The 12,347-nt window shown below is 47.7% G+C and overlaps 2 protein-coding genes across 3 annotated transcripts; both read left to right on the top strand.

Moving 5' to 3' along the window:
- The first annotated feature begins 1,256 nt into the window (after positions 1-1,256).
- Positions 1,257-3,512, top strand: LOC123854996 (COP9 signalosome complex subunit 9-like). The gene has a single exon (XM_045890350.3). The coding sequence runs from the start codon at positions 2,217-2,219 to the stop codon at positions 2,385-2,387; it is 171 nt and encodes a 56-aa protein (XP_045746306.1). The 5' UTR covers positions 1,257-2,216; the 3' UTR covers positions 2,388-3,512.
- A 4,849-nt stretch (positions 3,513-8,361) lies between these two features.
- Positions 8,362-11,602, top strand: KRTDAP (keratinocyte differentiation associated protein). Of its 2 annotated transcripts, XM_045890348.1 has the most exons (6): positions 8,362-8,464; positions 10,079-10,117; positions 10,210-10,251; positions 10,431-10,475; positions 11,132-11,179; positions 11,440-11,602. In XM_045890348.1, exons 1-6 carry the CDS (start codon positions 8,378-8,380, stop codon positions 11,476-11,478), a joined length of 300 nt encoding a protein of 99 aa, XP_045746304.1. In that variant the 5' UTR covers positions 8,362-8,377; the 3' UTR covers positions 11,479-11,602. The 2 variants fall into 2 exon arrangements, with proteins under 2 accessions (XP_045746304.1, XP_045746305.1); XM_045890349.1 differs by lacking the exon at positions 10,210-10,251 and having other exon boundaries at positions 8,378-8,464.
- Positions 11,603-12,347: the final 745 nt, after the last annotated feature.

The raw sequence follows: 12,347 nt of genomic DNA, 5'->3' as shown, positions 1-12,347 counted from the left end.
TTCTTGGCTCAGGCTGAGGCCAGGCTTATCCCAAGCCTAGGAACTCTGCAGACAGGCCTGGAGAGTCTGCACTTAAGAGTCTCTGAGTCAAAGTCCCATCAAGGCCATATAATGTGCCCATATTAGGGAGCCCTCACCATTCATCCCCGACATTCCTGCAGGGACCCAGGAAGTAAAAGGAGGACAGGAAGCACCCTGCTAGCGTAGGTGACTCCCTCGGAGACTCTAAGTTCCCTGAGGGCACAGCTCCTGTTTGCCTTGGTCATCGCTCCATCCCCAGCACTGACCACAGGGCCTGACAAAGGGTGGGCCTCAAATAGTTGATGAAAAAATGAAAAACAAACAAACAAAACAAAAACAAAACCAAAAACAACCTGGTCCAAAATGAACTTGGGGAAACTGTCTTGATCAAACCCATCTGGATCAGAGAAAGATGAAGACTATTCCTTTGCTCTGCATCCTACTCTCACTTTTGTCCTTAAATTGGGGCTACTGCTTTGGAGACATACCTCATTTTATCGTACTTTGCTCTATTGCATTTTGCGGATATTAACGTCTTTTACAAACTGAAGCTTTGTGGCAACCCTGCATCAAGCAAGTCTATTGGGACCAGTTTTCCAATAGTATTTGCTCACTTCACATCTCTTGTGTTACATTTTGGTAATTCTCTCAATATTTCCAACTTTTTCATTGTTATTATATTTGTTATGGTGATCTGTGGTCCCTGATCTTTGATGTTACTATTGTAATTACTGTGGGGCACCACAAACTGCACCTATATAAGACAGCAAACTTAATCCATAAATGTGTGTGTTGACTGCTCCACTGGCCGTTCTCCCATCTCTCTAGTCTCCTTGGGCCTCTCTATTCCCTGAGACAACAATATTGAAATTAGGCCAACTGGCGTGCCTGGGTGGTGCAGTCAGTTAAGTGTCCGACTCTTGATTTTGGCTTGGGTCCTGATCTCAGGGTCGTGGGATCTAGCCCCATGTTGGCCTCCACGCTCAGCAAGGAGTCTGTTTAGGATTCTCTCTCCCTCTACTCCTCCCCTACTCTGGAATAAAGAAATAAATCTTAAAAAAAAAGAAAAAGAAAAAGAAAAGAACTTAGGCCAATTTATAATCCTACACTGGCCTCTTAAGTGTTCAAGTGAGAGGAAGAGTCGCATGTCTCTCACTTTAAATCAGAAGCTAGAAATAACTAAGCTTGGTGAGGAAAGCATGTGGAAAGCTGAGACAGGCCGGCAGCTAGGCCTCCTGCTCCAGCTGGCCATTCGTGAGTGCAAAAGAAAAGTACCTGAGGAAATGAAAAGTGCTACTTTAGTAAGCACATGATTGATCAGAAAGCAAACAGCCTTGGTGCTGATATGGAGAAAATTTCAGTGGTCTGGATAGAAGTTCAAACCAGCCACAACATTCTCTTAAGCCAAAGCCTGATCCAGAGCCAGGCCCTGACTCTCTTCAATTCTGTGAAGGCTGAGAGAGGTGGGGAAGCTGCAGAAGAAAAGCTGGAAGCTAGCAGAGGTGGGTTCATGAGGTTTAAGGAAAGAAGCTGTCTTCAAGACATTAAAAAAAAATCACAAGGTGAAGCAGCAAGTGCTGATGTAGAAGCTGCAGCCAGTGACCCAGAAGATCTAGCTAAGGTCATTCCTGAAGGACTTGAGCAACAGATTTTCAATATAGATGAAACAGCCTTCTACTGGAAGGAGATGCCGTCTAGGACTTGGAAAACTGGCGAGAAGTCATGCCTGGCTTCACAGCTTCAAAGCACAGGCTGACTCTCTTATTAGGGGCGAATGCAGTTGGTAACTAAGTTGAAGCCACTGCTCATTGACCATCCTGAAAATCCTGGGGCTCGAAAGAATTATGCTAAATCTACTCTGCCTGGGCTTTACACATGGAATAACAAAACCTGGATTACAGCACATCTGTTTACAACATGGTCTACTGAATATTTTAAGCCCACTGCTGAGACCTACTTCTCAGAAAAAAGGGATTCCTTTCAAAATATTCTGCTCACAAACAATGCACCTGGTCACCCAGGAGCTCTGATGGAGATGGACAATGAGATTCATGTTTTCATGCCTGCTGACACAACATCCATTCTGCAGCCCATGGATCAAGGAGTCATTGTGACTTTCAAGTCTTATTACTTAAGAAATATTTTGTGAGGTGGGCCGGAAGTGGGCCGGGGAAGCGGGAGGCCCAGCGGGCAAGATGAAGCGGGCAGTGGACGAGATGTTCCCTGAGGGCGCCGGGCCCTACGTGGACCTGGACAAGGCAGGAGGCAGCACGGGGCTCCTGATGGACTTGGCAGCCAATGAGAAGGCAGTTCATGCAGACTTTTTAAATAATTTTGAAGATCTGTATTGTGATGATATCCAGTGAGATGCTGTCCAGCAGTGCGTGTGGTCATGTGTGTTACGAGGTGGTGTGGTGGAGTTCCTCAGAGGACAATTTCAGATAGTCCTAAAGAACTCATGGATGTTACTTGAAATTAAGAGATGGTTAACCAAGAAAGAGAAGGATGGTTTTAACTATCTGCATGAGGCCCACTTATCTCTGAATGTGACCAACTTTTGTCCTTCAATTAAAAAGCGATGGCATAGGGACGCCTGGGTGGCTCAGTCCGTTGGGCGTCTGCCTTCGGCTCAGGTCACGATCCCAGGGTCCTGGTGATCGAGTCCCGCATTGGGCTCCCTGCTCTGCGGGGAGCCTGCTTCTCCCTCTGCCTCTGTCTCTCATGAATAAATAAATAAAAAATCTTAAAAAAAAAAAAAAGCAGCGATGTCATAAAAAAAAAACACAACATTTTGTAAGGCAATAGCTGCCATAGTGGTTCCTCTGATGGATCTGGGCAAAATAAATTGAAAACCTTTTGGGAGAGATTCACTGTTCTAGATACCATTAAGAATATCTGTGATTCATGGGAGGAGGTCAAAATATGAACATGTACAGGGGTTTGGAAGAAGCTGATTCCAACCCTTGTAGATGACTTTGAGGGGTTCAGGACATCAGTGGAGGAAGTCACTGCAGATGTGGTGGAAACAGCAAGAGAACTCGAATTGGAGGTAAAGCCTGAGCATGGGACTGAATTGTGTGATCTCATGATCAAACTGAAGGGATGAGGAGCTGCTGCTTATGAATGAGCAGAGAAAGCGGTTTCTTGAGTTGGAATCAACTCCTGGTGAAGATGCTGTGAAGATCGTTGTAATGACAACAAAAGATTTAGACTATGACACAGACTTAGTTGATAAAGCAGCAGCAGAGTTTGAGAAGCCTGACTCCAGTTCTGAAGGAAGTTCTACTGTGGGTAAAATGCTATCCAAAGGCATCACATATTACAGAGAAATTGTTCATGAAAGGAAGAGTCAATTGATGCAGCAAACTTCAGTTTGTCTTAAGAAACTGCCACAGTCACCCCAGCCTTCAGCAACCATGACCCTGATCAGTCAGCAGCCATGGACATTGAGGCGAGACCCTCCACAGCAAAAAGATTACACTTTGCTGAAAGCTCACTTGATAGTTAGCATCCTTTAGCAATAAAGTGTTTTTTAAAATTAAGATATGTATGTTGTTTTTTTTAAGGCATAATGCTATTGCATACTTACTAGACTACAGTATAAACATATTTTTATGTGCATTGGGAAACCAAAAAATTCTTTTGACTCAATGGAGTGCCTGGGTGGCTGAGTCAGTTGAGCATCCAACTCTTGGTTTTGGCTCAGGTCATGATCTCAGGGTCCTGGGATCAAGCCCTGTGACGGGCTCCTTGTTGAGCGGGGAGTCTGCTTGAGGATTCTCTCTCCATCTCCCTCTGATCCTCCCCATACTCGTGCTCTCTCTCTCTCTAAAACAAATAAGTAAATCTTTAATAATATTTTAGAAATAAATTTAAAAATTCATTGGACTTATTTTATTGCATTACTTGCTTTATTGTGGTGGTCTGGAACCCAACCTGCAATTATCTCCAAGGTGTGCCTGTCCTCCAAGGTGTGTCTGTCTTGGATTTCAGCTGTGCAGGGAGGGCCTTGTAGTACCTCCTGGAAGCCACAGGGAGGAGAACCCAGCTCTCCCCAGGGAGACACTCAATTCTTTGGCTGACTGACAGCTAGCTTCCTGAAGTGTGGGTGATGAATCAGAAAGAGCTGGAACTCAGGTCTCCTGGAGCCACTCCCTGAGGGACAGCAGGAGACGTTGAGGTGGTCAACATGGTTCTAGACTGTCAGGGTATTCCTGGTCCAAAGGGCTCAAGGCAGCCCTTTAAAGTTCAAAGTGCCACCTGAAGCAGGCAAAGGCCCTCTGGTGTAAAGGACTCTCTAATAAAAGGGCAGGATGTCCCTTTCTCCTTCCTGGACCTCTGAATCTGCCTCTGACTTTCATTTTTCCCTAAAATCCATTCTCCCATGACAGCCAGGAAGGATCCATGCTCAGAATCCTCCACAAGTTTTTCAGTAGCCATAGAATGAAATCCCAACTCCTCATGGTGGCTTAGAGATGATCCAGCTCCCGCCTCCCTCTTCCTTGTCAACCCAGACCTGCTGGGAGAAGCTCTCAAGGAACACCACTGCTATCTGTCCCCACAGCTCAAGGTCTTCAGAAGACTGGAGCTTTAATTACTTTAGGTCTACATTCAAATGTTCCCCCACCCAGCCAGTGGAACCAAGGATACCTCCCCGATCACAATCACATTGCACCTGTTTTATTTTCTCCCCAGAATTGTCATTCTATGAAGTTATCTTGTTCCTTAATTAAAAAAAATTAGATTATGATCTGTCTTCTCCACTGGAACATAAGCTCCCCAGGACAGGTATCTTATCTATCTTGAATTCCCAGTGCCAAGAGCCAAAATAGCTGCTCAGTATTTGTGAATGAGAGGATGGGAGGAGGGATCAGAATTCAGTGGGATTGATCCAGGAAGTCTTCCTGGGAGTTTAATAAGCAAAGGATACACAGGGACAAAAAGTGGGTGGCAAAGGAAGAAACCAGACCTGCTGGACAACGTGGCTGCTTTCTGGGGTGTGATAGTAACATTGGCAGAGGCACAGGAAAGGAAGGGATAGGGATGCCCCGAATTCTGCCTCCCAATACCCCGCACCCCAGCTCCTTTTCTCTTCAAAGATTTTAGGCTTTTCACCTAGGTGTTCACCAAGGTCCCAAGGCCCCAGTGTGCAGCCCTTCAAATCCCACATTCCCTCTCTGAACCCACGAGGCTGGCTCCCAGCCCCTAGGTGTGTCTGTAATGTAGCAATCAGGGCTGGGCCTTGCCTCCTACCCACACTCAAGTTCTGGCAGATATGGGGTGGGGTGGGGGCAGGCCTGTGGGGAAACAGGGGTTTATTGGTATTCTCAGAGAGGGAACTAGAACATCAACTGGACTTGGAGATGGGTTGATGCAGAGCCAGGCTGTGTGACTCTGCCTGACACCATTAACCCCACGTGATGCATCCAAAGAGCTGCTGAAATCCAACGATTCTCCTCCCACCCATCACCCAAACTGCTGGGATGGTGAGAATCCCCTCCCCTTCTTCCCCCCCCTTGCCCAACCATGGGACACTGGGCACGCAGGAAACACAAACCCACTGAGGCAGTACAGAGATGCTACGTTCTAAAGTTAGCACATATAGCATAAATCATGTAAAGCCAAGACTGCCCTTGAAGATCCATCAGGAAGGTACCAAGTGGAAACAAAGCTGTTGAGCGCAGCCAGTTCTCTTCTCCAGTGCGAGAACGGATTTCTTCGGTTGTGCACATTGTGTTCAGGGGCATTATACAGAAGTACCTATCTTTAAACACCAGAACTGTAAAGCCAGAACTAGAACGAGTCGATGGTCTTTAAACTCACACTTGGTGCAACAAGGTGCTCCAAGAGGCACCTGGAGTCCGAGGCAATGGCAGGTTCATTTTGGGGCATACACTCGTGGAGGGCCCTTAATCTCTTAATTTTCTGTGTTCATTTTGCCAAAAGTGTACAGGTTAACTCACTGAAATTAATGCATATATGCTTGGAGCTGCCACCTAGGGCTATGCAGGCTGCACGCCATGAAGGGACACCTGGGAAAGGGGACCAACGGGGGCTAAATGCAGCTTGCCCCCCAACTCTCAGGGCGTGGGTCTGACTCACGCAAGGCACTACGTGGGCTGGTGAGGTCCTTTGGAGGACACGACTCCACAGTACAGCACAGGCGCAATCCAGGTGCAGGCCCTGGACTCCCGGGTTCTCATGCTGGCCTTGCCATATACGGGCTGTGTGACCTTGGGTGAGTCACTTAACCTCTACATGCTGTGGTTCCCCAGCCTGTAGAATGTGAATAATTATAGTACCTACCTCATAGAATCACGGTGCTTTTTTCAATGAGATCATTCATTTAGAGCACTTAGTACAAGGCCTGCCACATAATAAGATATCAATAAACTGGCTAACATTATCAGCAGCATTAGCATTCAGTGGAGAGGAAAACACTGGGAAGTCAATTTGTTACAAAAGAACTCTAGAGCTAAACAGATGATGGTGTTTGGCTCATCTGTTGCTTTGGATCACCCAGGCCAAAGTGCTCCTCCATTAGCATGCCTAAGTGGAGGTGATTATACAGTATCAGTTCTCCTTTGTCCATTCTTCTTTCCCTCTGCTCCCAGAGTTGACCCTATGGCTGACAGAATGGTGGTTAATGAGCTCCTTCAGTCACTGTTAATTATTTAGGAAGAATCCATTACACATTAAAAACTTGTGTCCTCCAGAAAACCTTTTGAGAGGCGCTCCACCCGCCTCAGGCAGTTGTTGCTCATCCCCTCCAGCAGCACTGACTGTTCGCCACAGCCCCTGCCACCTGGCCATTTGTGCTTAGTGAGTGTTCCTCGAGCCCTGTCTCCTCAGGTAGCTCCGCAAAGCAGGAGGTGCTATTATAAAGACAGAGGAGGCCTCTTGAGCCTACAGAGGGGCCGAGAGTGGGCTGTGGGGGCAGCATGGGAACTGAAGAGAAGCACCAACTTCTGGGGTTCCTGAAGATCGTTCATGAGTGCCATCTGTGTGTGTTGCATCAGGTTGGGGTAAAGAGGCCTGCTCTCAAGTAAGGTCTTGCTTTGTCCTGGCAGTGCCAGTCTACTTCCCTGCCCCTCCCTATGACACCAGGAACCGGCTGGGCCACCTGAACCTCATAGTAGAGAAGGTAGAGAAGGTGGCTTGATTAGAATATTTTGTCACTTTGAGGTGATACAACTCCCAAGTTGGGGGGTGGGGCAGGGCGGTGGGATAAACTCCATGAAATGGAGAAGGCACTCAGAGTTCAGGACCTAGATCCTATCTCCAACTGGGTATCTTTAAGAGCTATTTTGCATTTTTGTTGTTTCCCCCGCCCACATCTGTGTTCTCTATTCCTTGTCTTTGTTCAAGACAGTCATCTCTCTGAAGACCCAAGAGTAAAAGATGGGCAACTGGATAACAGGAGGGGTCCAGCCCCAAAGGAGGAAAGCGTACAACTTGGTGGAAGGATGCTTGAACCCTAACTTATCCAATCTAACAAATGCTTGCTCCGCCTGTCCTCTGTCTAAGGCATGGTGTAGGGGCATATAAAGGTGATTAAGATATAGTTCTTAGTTTCAAGGAACTTAATATTCTAAGAGAGAAATAAGAGAAGAGCATAAGTTATCCCAGGTACAATGCCAGAGAGAAACAAACAAATTGCTATGGCAATTCCAAGAAGGGAAGGGTATGGGGAGTTGGGGGGGGGGGGAAGTGAGGGATGATGGGAAAAATCAGGGAAGCTTCATCCAAGATGGATGTTGTGTTCTGAGAACTAGAGATGACAGAAGGGCATTTTAGAAATAAGCAAGAGCACGGGAAGATGCTTGGAGGACCAAGAAGGGTTTATTTGGTAGGGAGTCCAGTTTGGCCAGAATGTGGGGTCATGTGCAAAGGAGTAAAAGAAGTCAGAAAGGCAGGTCGAGGCCAGAGCATGGAAGGCCTTCACTGCCAGTCTAAGGAGTTTATACATAATTGGGTAGGGTGGGGAAAAGCCCGAATTATAAGAGCAGAATGAAGGATATAAGGGAAAGAGACAAAGGCGAAAGGAGAGGTTGCTTGGGTGCCACTGCCTATCCTTTGGAGGGACAGGTTCAACCTGTCTCCATCCCAGCTCCATTGGCATGAAGCACCCCATTGCCATCTCACCTTCCTAGTGCCTGAGGCAGAATGTGCATTGAGAAATTCAAGGTAAGTGGGGAACAGTCTACACCTCCCTTCCCAGAGCCCCAGGGGTGGGTGATGGGATCTGGGGGTGAGTCAGTGGGGAGGGGACCCCATTTCTGCTCACATCCACCTCCCTGGGAATATAAAGGACAAGCGGTGAGGCCCTGCCTCAGAGCACCCCAAACTTGACACCATGAAGATCCCAGTTCTTCCTGCTGTGGTTCTTCTCTCTCTTCTGGCACTCCACTCTGCTCAGGGGGCTTCCCTGGGTAGTTCTGAGGTGAGCACATCACCTGGATTCTCTTTCTCTTACCTATTACCTTGCTTAGTCCTCCATTTCTTTTCTTTCTTTTTTTTTTTTTTAAGATTTTATTGATCTATTTGAGACAGAGAGAATGAGAGAAAGAGAGCACATGAGAGGGGGGAGGGTCAGAGGGAGAAGCAGGCTCCCTGCCGAGCAGGGAGCCCGATGCGGGACTCGATCCAGGGACTCCAGGATCATGACCTGAGCCGAAAGCAGTCGCTTAACCAACCGAGCCACCCAGGCGCCCTAGTCCTCCATTTCTTTACCTTCAATGCATTACTGGATGCATGGCTCCTATTTTTGGAGATTATCAGAGGCTGAATGAAAAGCAGGGGCTCTGAGGAAGGGAAGAAAGGAGGAAGTAGACAAAACATTCCCAGGAAGACATGTAGATGGAGGTGCTTTATTTCTGGAAGGGATGGTGAGAGTATAGGCAGAGGCTGGACAACTGAATCCTGGGAGGAGACAGGGGCTGGGGTCGTCGTCTGGGCTCAGCTTCACCTGTGTTTCGTCTGTCTCCCAGGGAATGGCTTCCAGGTGACTGGGAGCTCCCTACTGTCTCTGGAGCCTAGGCCATAGCAAGGATCCTTAAGAGGTAGTCTCTAGTCAGGAGGAAGCTGGAGGCCCCTCTCTCCCCATCTTCTCCCAGGTTGGGGGAGAGTGTCCATGCTGGATTTAAAAGTCTGAGATGGCGTCACATACACAATTGCTTGGGACCCAAGCAAGTGAAGTCAGTGAGCAAGCAGGCTGGTAGGGCCCCAGGGAAGGTGGAGTGAACCTGCCCAATCTAAGAAGGGACAGTCTGTATACCTATCTGACTGCTGCTAAGCAGGAAAATGTACCCAGTGTGGCCAGAGTTTTTAAATTTTTGGGAGAAACCAGAAATCTGATTTATGTATTCTTACTAATTAAAAATGTTTTATTCAAATTAAAAAACAAGCCAAACTACTATGAGAGCTAAACATTTGGGTCTAGCCTATAGGATACCCATTTGTGACCTTTATTGTGGAAAGGAAGAAATAAGGGACAATGAAGCCAGGCAACTAAAGTAGGGAGAACAAGATGGGGTGCACTGAGGTCTGGGGCAGTGACTACACGGGGGAGGGAAATGGTGACTCCGACTTTGGTGGCAATAAAGTCACAAAGCAAGCCAACCTCAATCAATTAAAGGCAGGCAGGGCACCTAGGCAGCTTGGCTCCTACCTGTGTGCTAATCTCCCCCACCCAGCTCTATGGGTTAAGTGTAGGAATCTCAAGAACACCCCAAGTCAAATGCACAGCAACACTAGCCCGATTTTCTTGGGAGGAGTCCTCTCTTCTCCACCCCTTGCACCTGCTGCCTACCATGGATGCAGGCCTGGGCTTTTAGCTTCTCTGTCTCACACACACCACTCTCCAATCTCTCCTCTTTGCCTTGCTGTCAACCATCTGTCTTACTGGAACAGAGCAGGCTATCTGAGGCCCTGTGGTGGAGAATGGGCTATATCCTTGGAGACTGGCCTATGGAGGAAGGCAGGGCTGGCAGAGATGGTTTGGGGACAAGGACTCGCCATTATGTGATCCTTTGGTTTTCTCCCCTTCACCTTCCAGGAGGAAACCACCATTGATAATTATGCGGCAGGCCCTGAGGTAAACACCCCGTTTTCCCACACTCCAGCCTGAGTCTGTGCCCTCTTCTGTGCTCCTCTGCCACTTTCTTAACACCCTGTCTGTTTGCCTAGGCCTTTAACACTAACTTCCTGAACATTGACAAGTTGCGCTCTGTAAGTACCATTCTCCAGTGCTGACCCCCACCCCCAAACATCCACACCATAAAGGAGACCAATGCCTTAGTCAACAGCTTGCAAAGCCGCCGTGGACCCCTCACCTTTTCCAGGGGGCTGCGGGCTGAGCTCTGTCCTCCCCTGGCACTGACCCTCTTCTGGTCTCCCTGTCTCCACAGGCTTTTAAGCCCGATGAATTCTTGAACTGGCACGCCCTCTTTGAGGTAAGTGCGTGGGCACCCCTTCTCCTTGACTGTCTGTGGTCTCTCCAGCATAGGGTCCACACATTCTAGTTCTAGCCCTTTTGGTTTTTTCCTGAGCTGTAGGAGGGAGTAACTGCCCTGCTTGACAGAAGAAAGTTTCTTGAGGACGCTGACATGGCCACACCTATTTTCCTAACATGGCAGTGGGGGAGCAGAGCCACAAAGACAATTCCAGAAAAGGCAGAACTTAATCAGACAGGAGTTTATTTGAGTCCCTTTATCATCTACGAAGAAACTGAGGCCCTAAGTTGGGTGTCTTACTGGCACTTAGAGGGCGAAGTCAGTGACAGCACAGGCACTGGAGCCTACATCACACGACTCTGCACGTACTTCTACGTGTCCTCACGCAAATCTCTCTGAACCTCAGCTTCCTCATCTCTGATGTGGGCCTGCCAGTACCTACCTCAAAAGGTAGCTGTGCAGACCAAATGAAGGCATGCCTGTGGAGCAGGTAGTATAAGGCAGACACAGAATAAGGGCTCAGGAAAAATTAGTTCTTCCTGTAATTGTAAATGATAACACCATTGCCACTACCGAGAGCTCATTCACTGAGTCTTTACTGATCCGTGTTCACCTGACTTGTATCACATCACTCTCATTCTTTTTTTCTCTTTTAGTCTATCAAAAGGAAACTTCCTTTCCTCAACTGGGATGCCTTTCCTAAGGTAAGAGGCGGTGGGCAGTACAAGGACAGAAGTTGGGGATGGGGGAAGAAGTCGACCATCTGGGAGGAAGGGTGAGGATGGGTAACAGAGGATAAACCGTCCTCTCACTAAAGCTAAGGGAAATCTCAGCTACTGTAGAGAATGAGAACCCAGATCAAGGCAGGGATTCCTTTCTATCTCTGCCCCATGCTTCCTCATGGAGGACTCCAGCTCCCCGCACCCAAGGGTCCCCAATCTGACCATACCCTCTCTCCCTCCAGCTGAAGGGTTTGAGGAGTGCAACTCCTGATGCCCAGTGACTGTTCCCTTCAAGACCAAGCACTGCTGATACCCACTGGAAGAGGGGCTAGTGTGGGCTCTGGTCACCATTCTATAAGTGCTCTCTCTGGGCTCAGTAACACCAATAAAATGTTTTCCAATCTACCAGCTTCTGTATCTGTGTCTGTCCTTATCCCATCTGGCTCTAGAAGGGGATTAGGATGAAGTAGGCTCCAAGGCTCGTAGGCAGAAATCTTGAATTCTGAGAGGGTAGTAAGCAGTGATGTAGGAGGAAGTGGGGAGCGCTTATCAAGATGGCAAAAGATGCCGTGTCTTACTTTCTCGGTACTGGCTGATGTACTTGGGGAACATGACTCTGTGAGTTATTTACTAAGATTTTCAAGGAATCAAACCTGCTTCCCTCCCTGAACTACTGGTACCTTCCCCACCTGCCTTCTGAGAACCTGATTCCCTTGGTGGGGGCAATTTGGTATAAGAGAGCTGTCTGGAATCCCAGGCTCAGAAGCCAGCTGAAATCATATGAGCCCATCTAAAATCCTTTTTTAAGAATTAGGTAGGTTACAAATAAAGAAAAGTAGTGATGTGATCCTGGGCCTTTCTAAACCTCCACTTCTTTATCTGTGCAATGAGAGTGGAAATAAACAAGAATGATAATAACTACCCTGTGGTGGTGTTATGAAAGTCAAAAGAGATAAGGTATGTAAAGCCCCTTGCACAGGACTGGGCATATGGTAGGTGCTCGACAATGACGCGTTCCCTCCATTCCCCCAGAGAGCTGCCCCAGTGACCCAGATTCATTATTGACTCCCTCACCAATTCATCCATCCATCCATTTACCGCAAAGGTCTTGAAACATGTAACGGATTCCATCTCAGTTCTGCACATGTAT

This window comes from Mirounga angustirostris, unplaced genomic scaffold (genome assembly GCF_029215605.1).
Source record: "Mirounga angustirostris isolate CCGP_5_RB_7025 unplaced genomic scaffold, mMirAng1.0.hap1 SCAF_16, whole genome shotgun sequence".
NCBI lineage: Eukaryota > Metazoa > Chordata > Mammalia > Carnivora > Phocidae > Mirounga > Mirounga angustirostris.
Note: the sequence above shows the minus strand (reverse complement) of the source record. Positions and strands in the feature narration are given on the sequence as shown.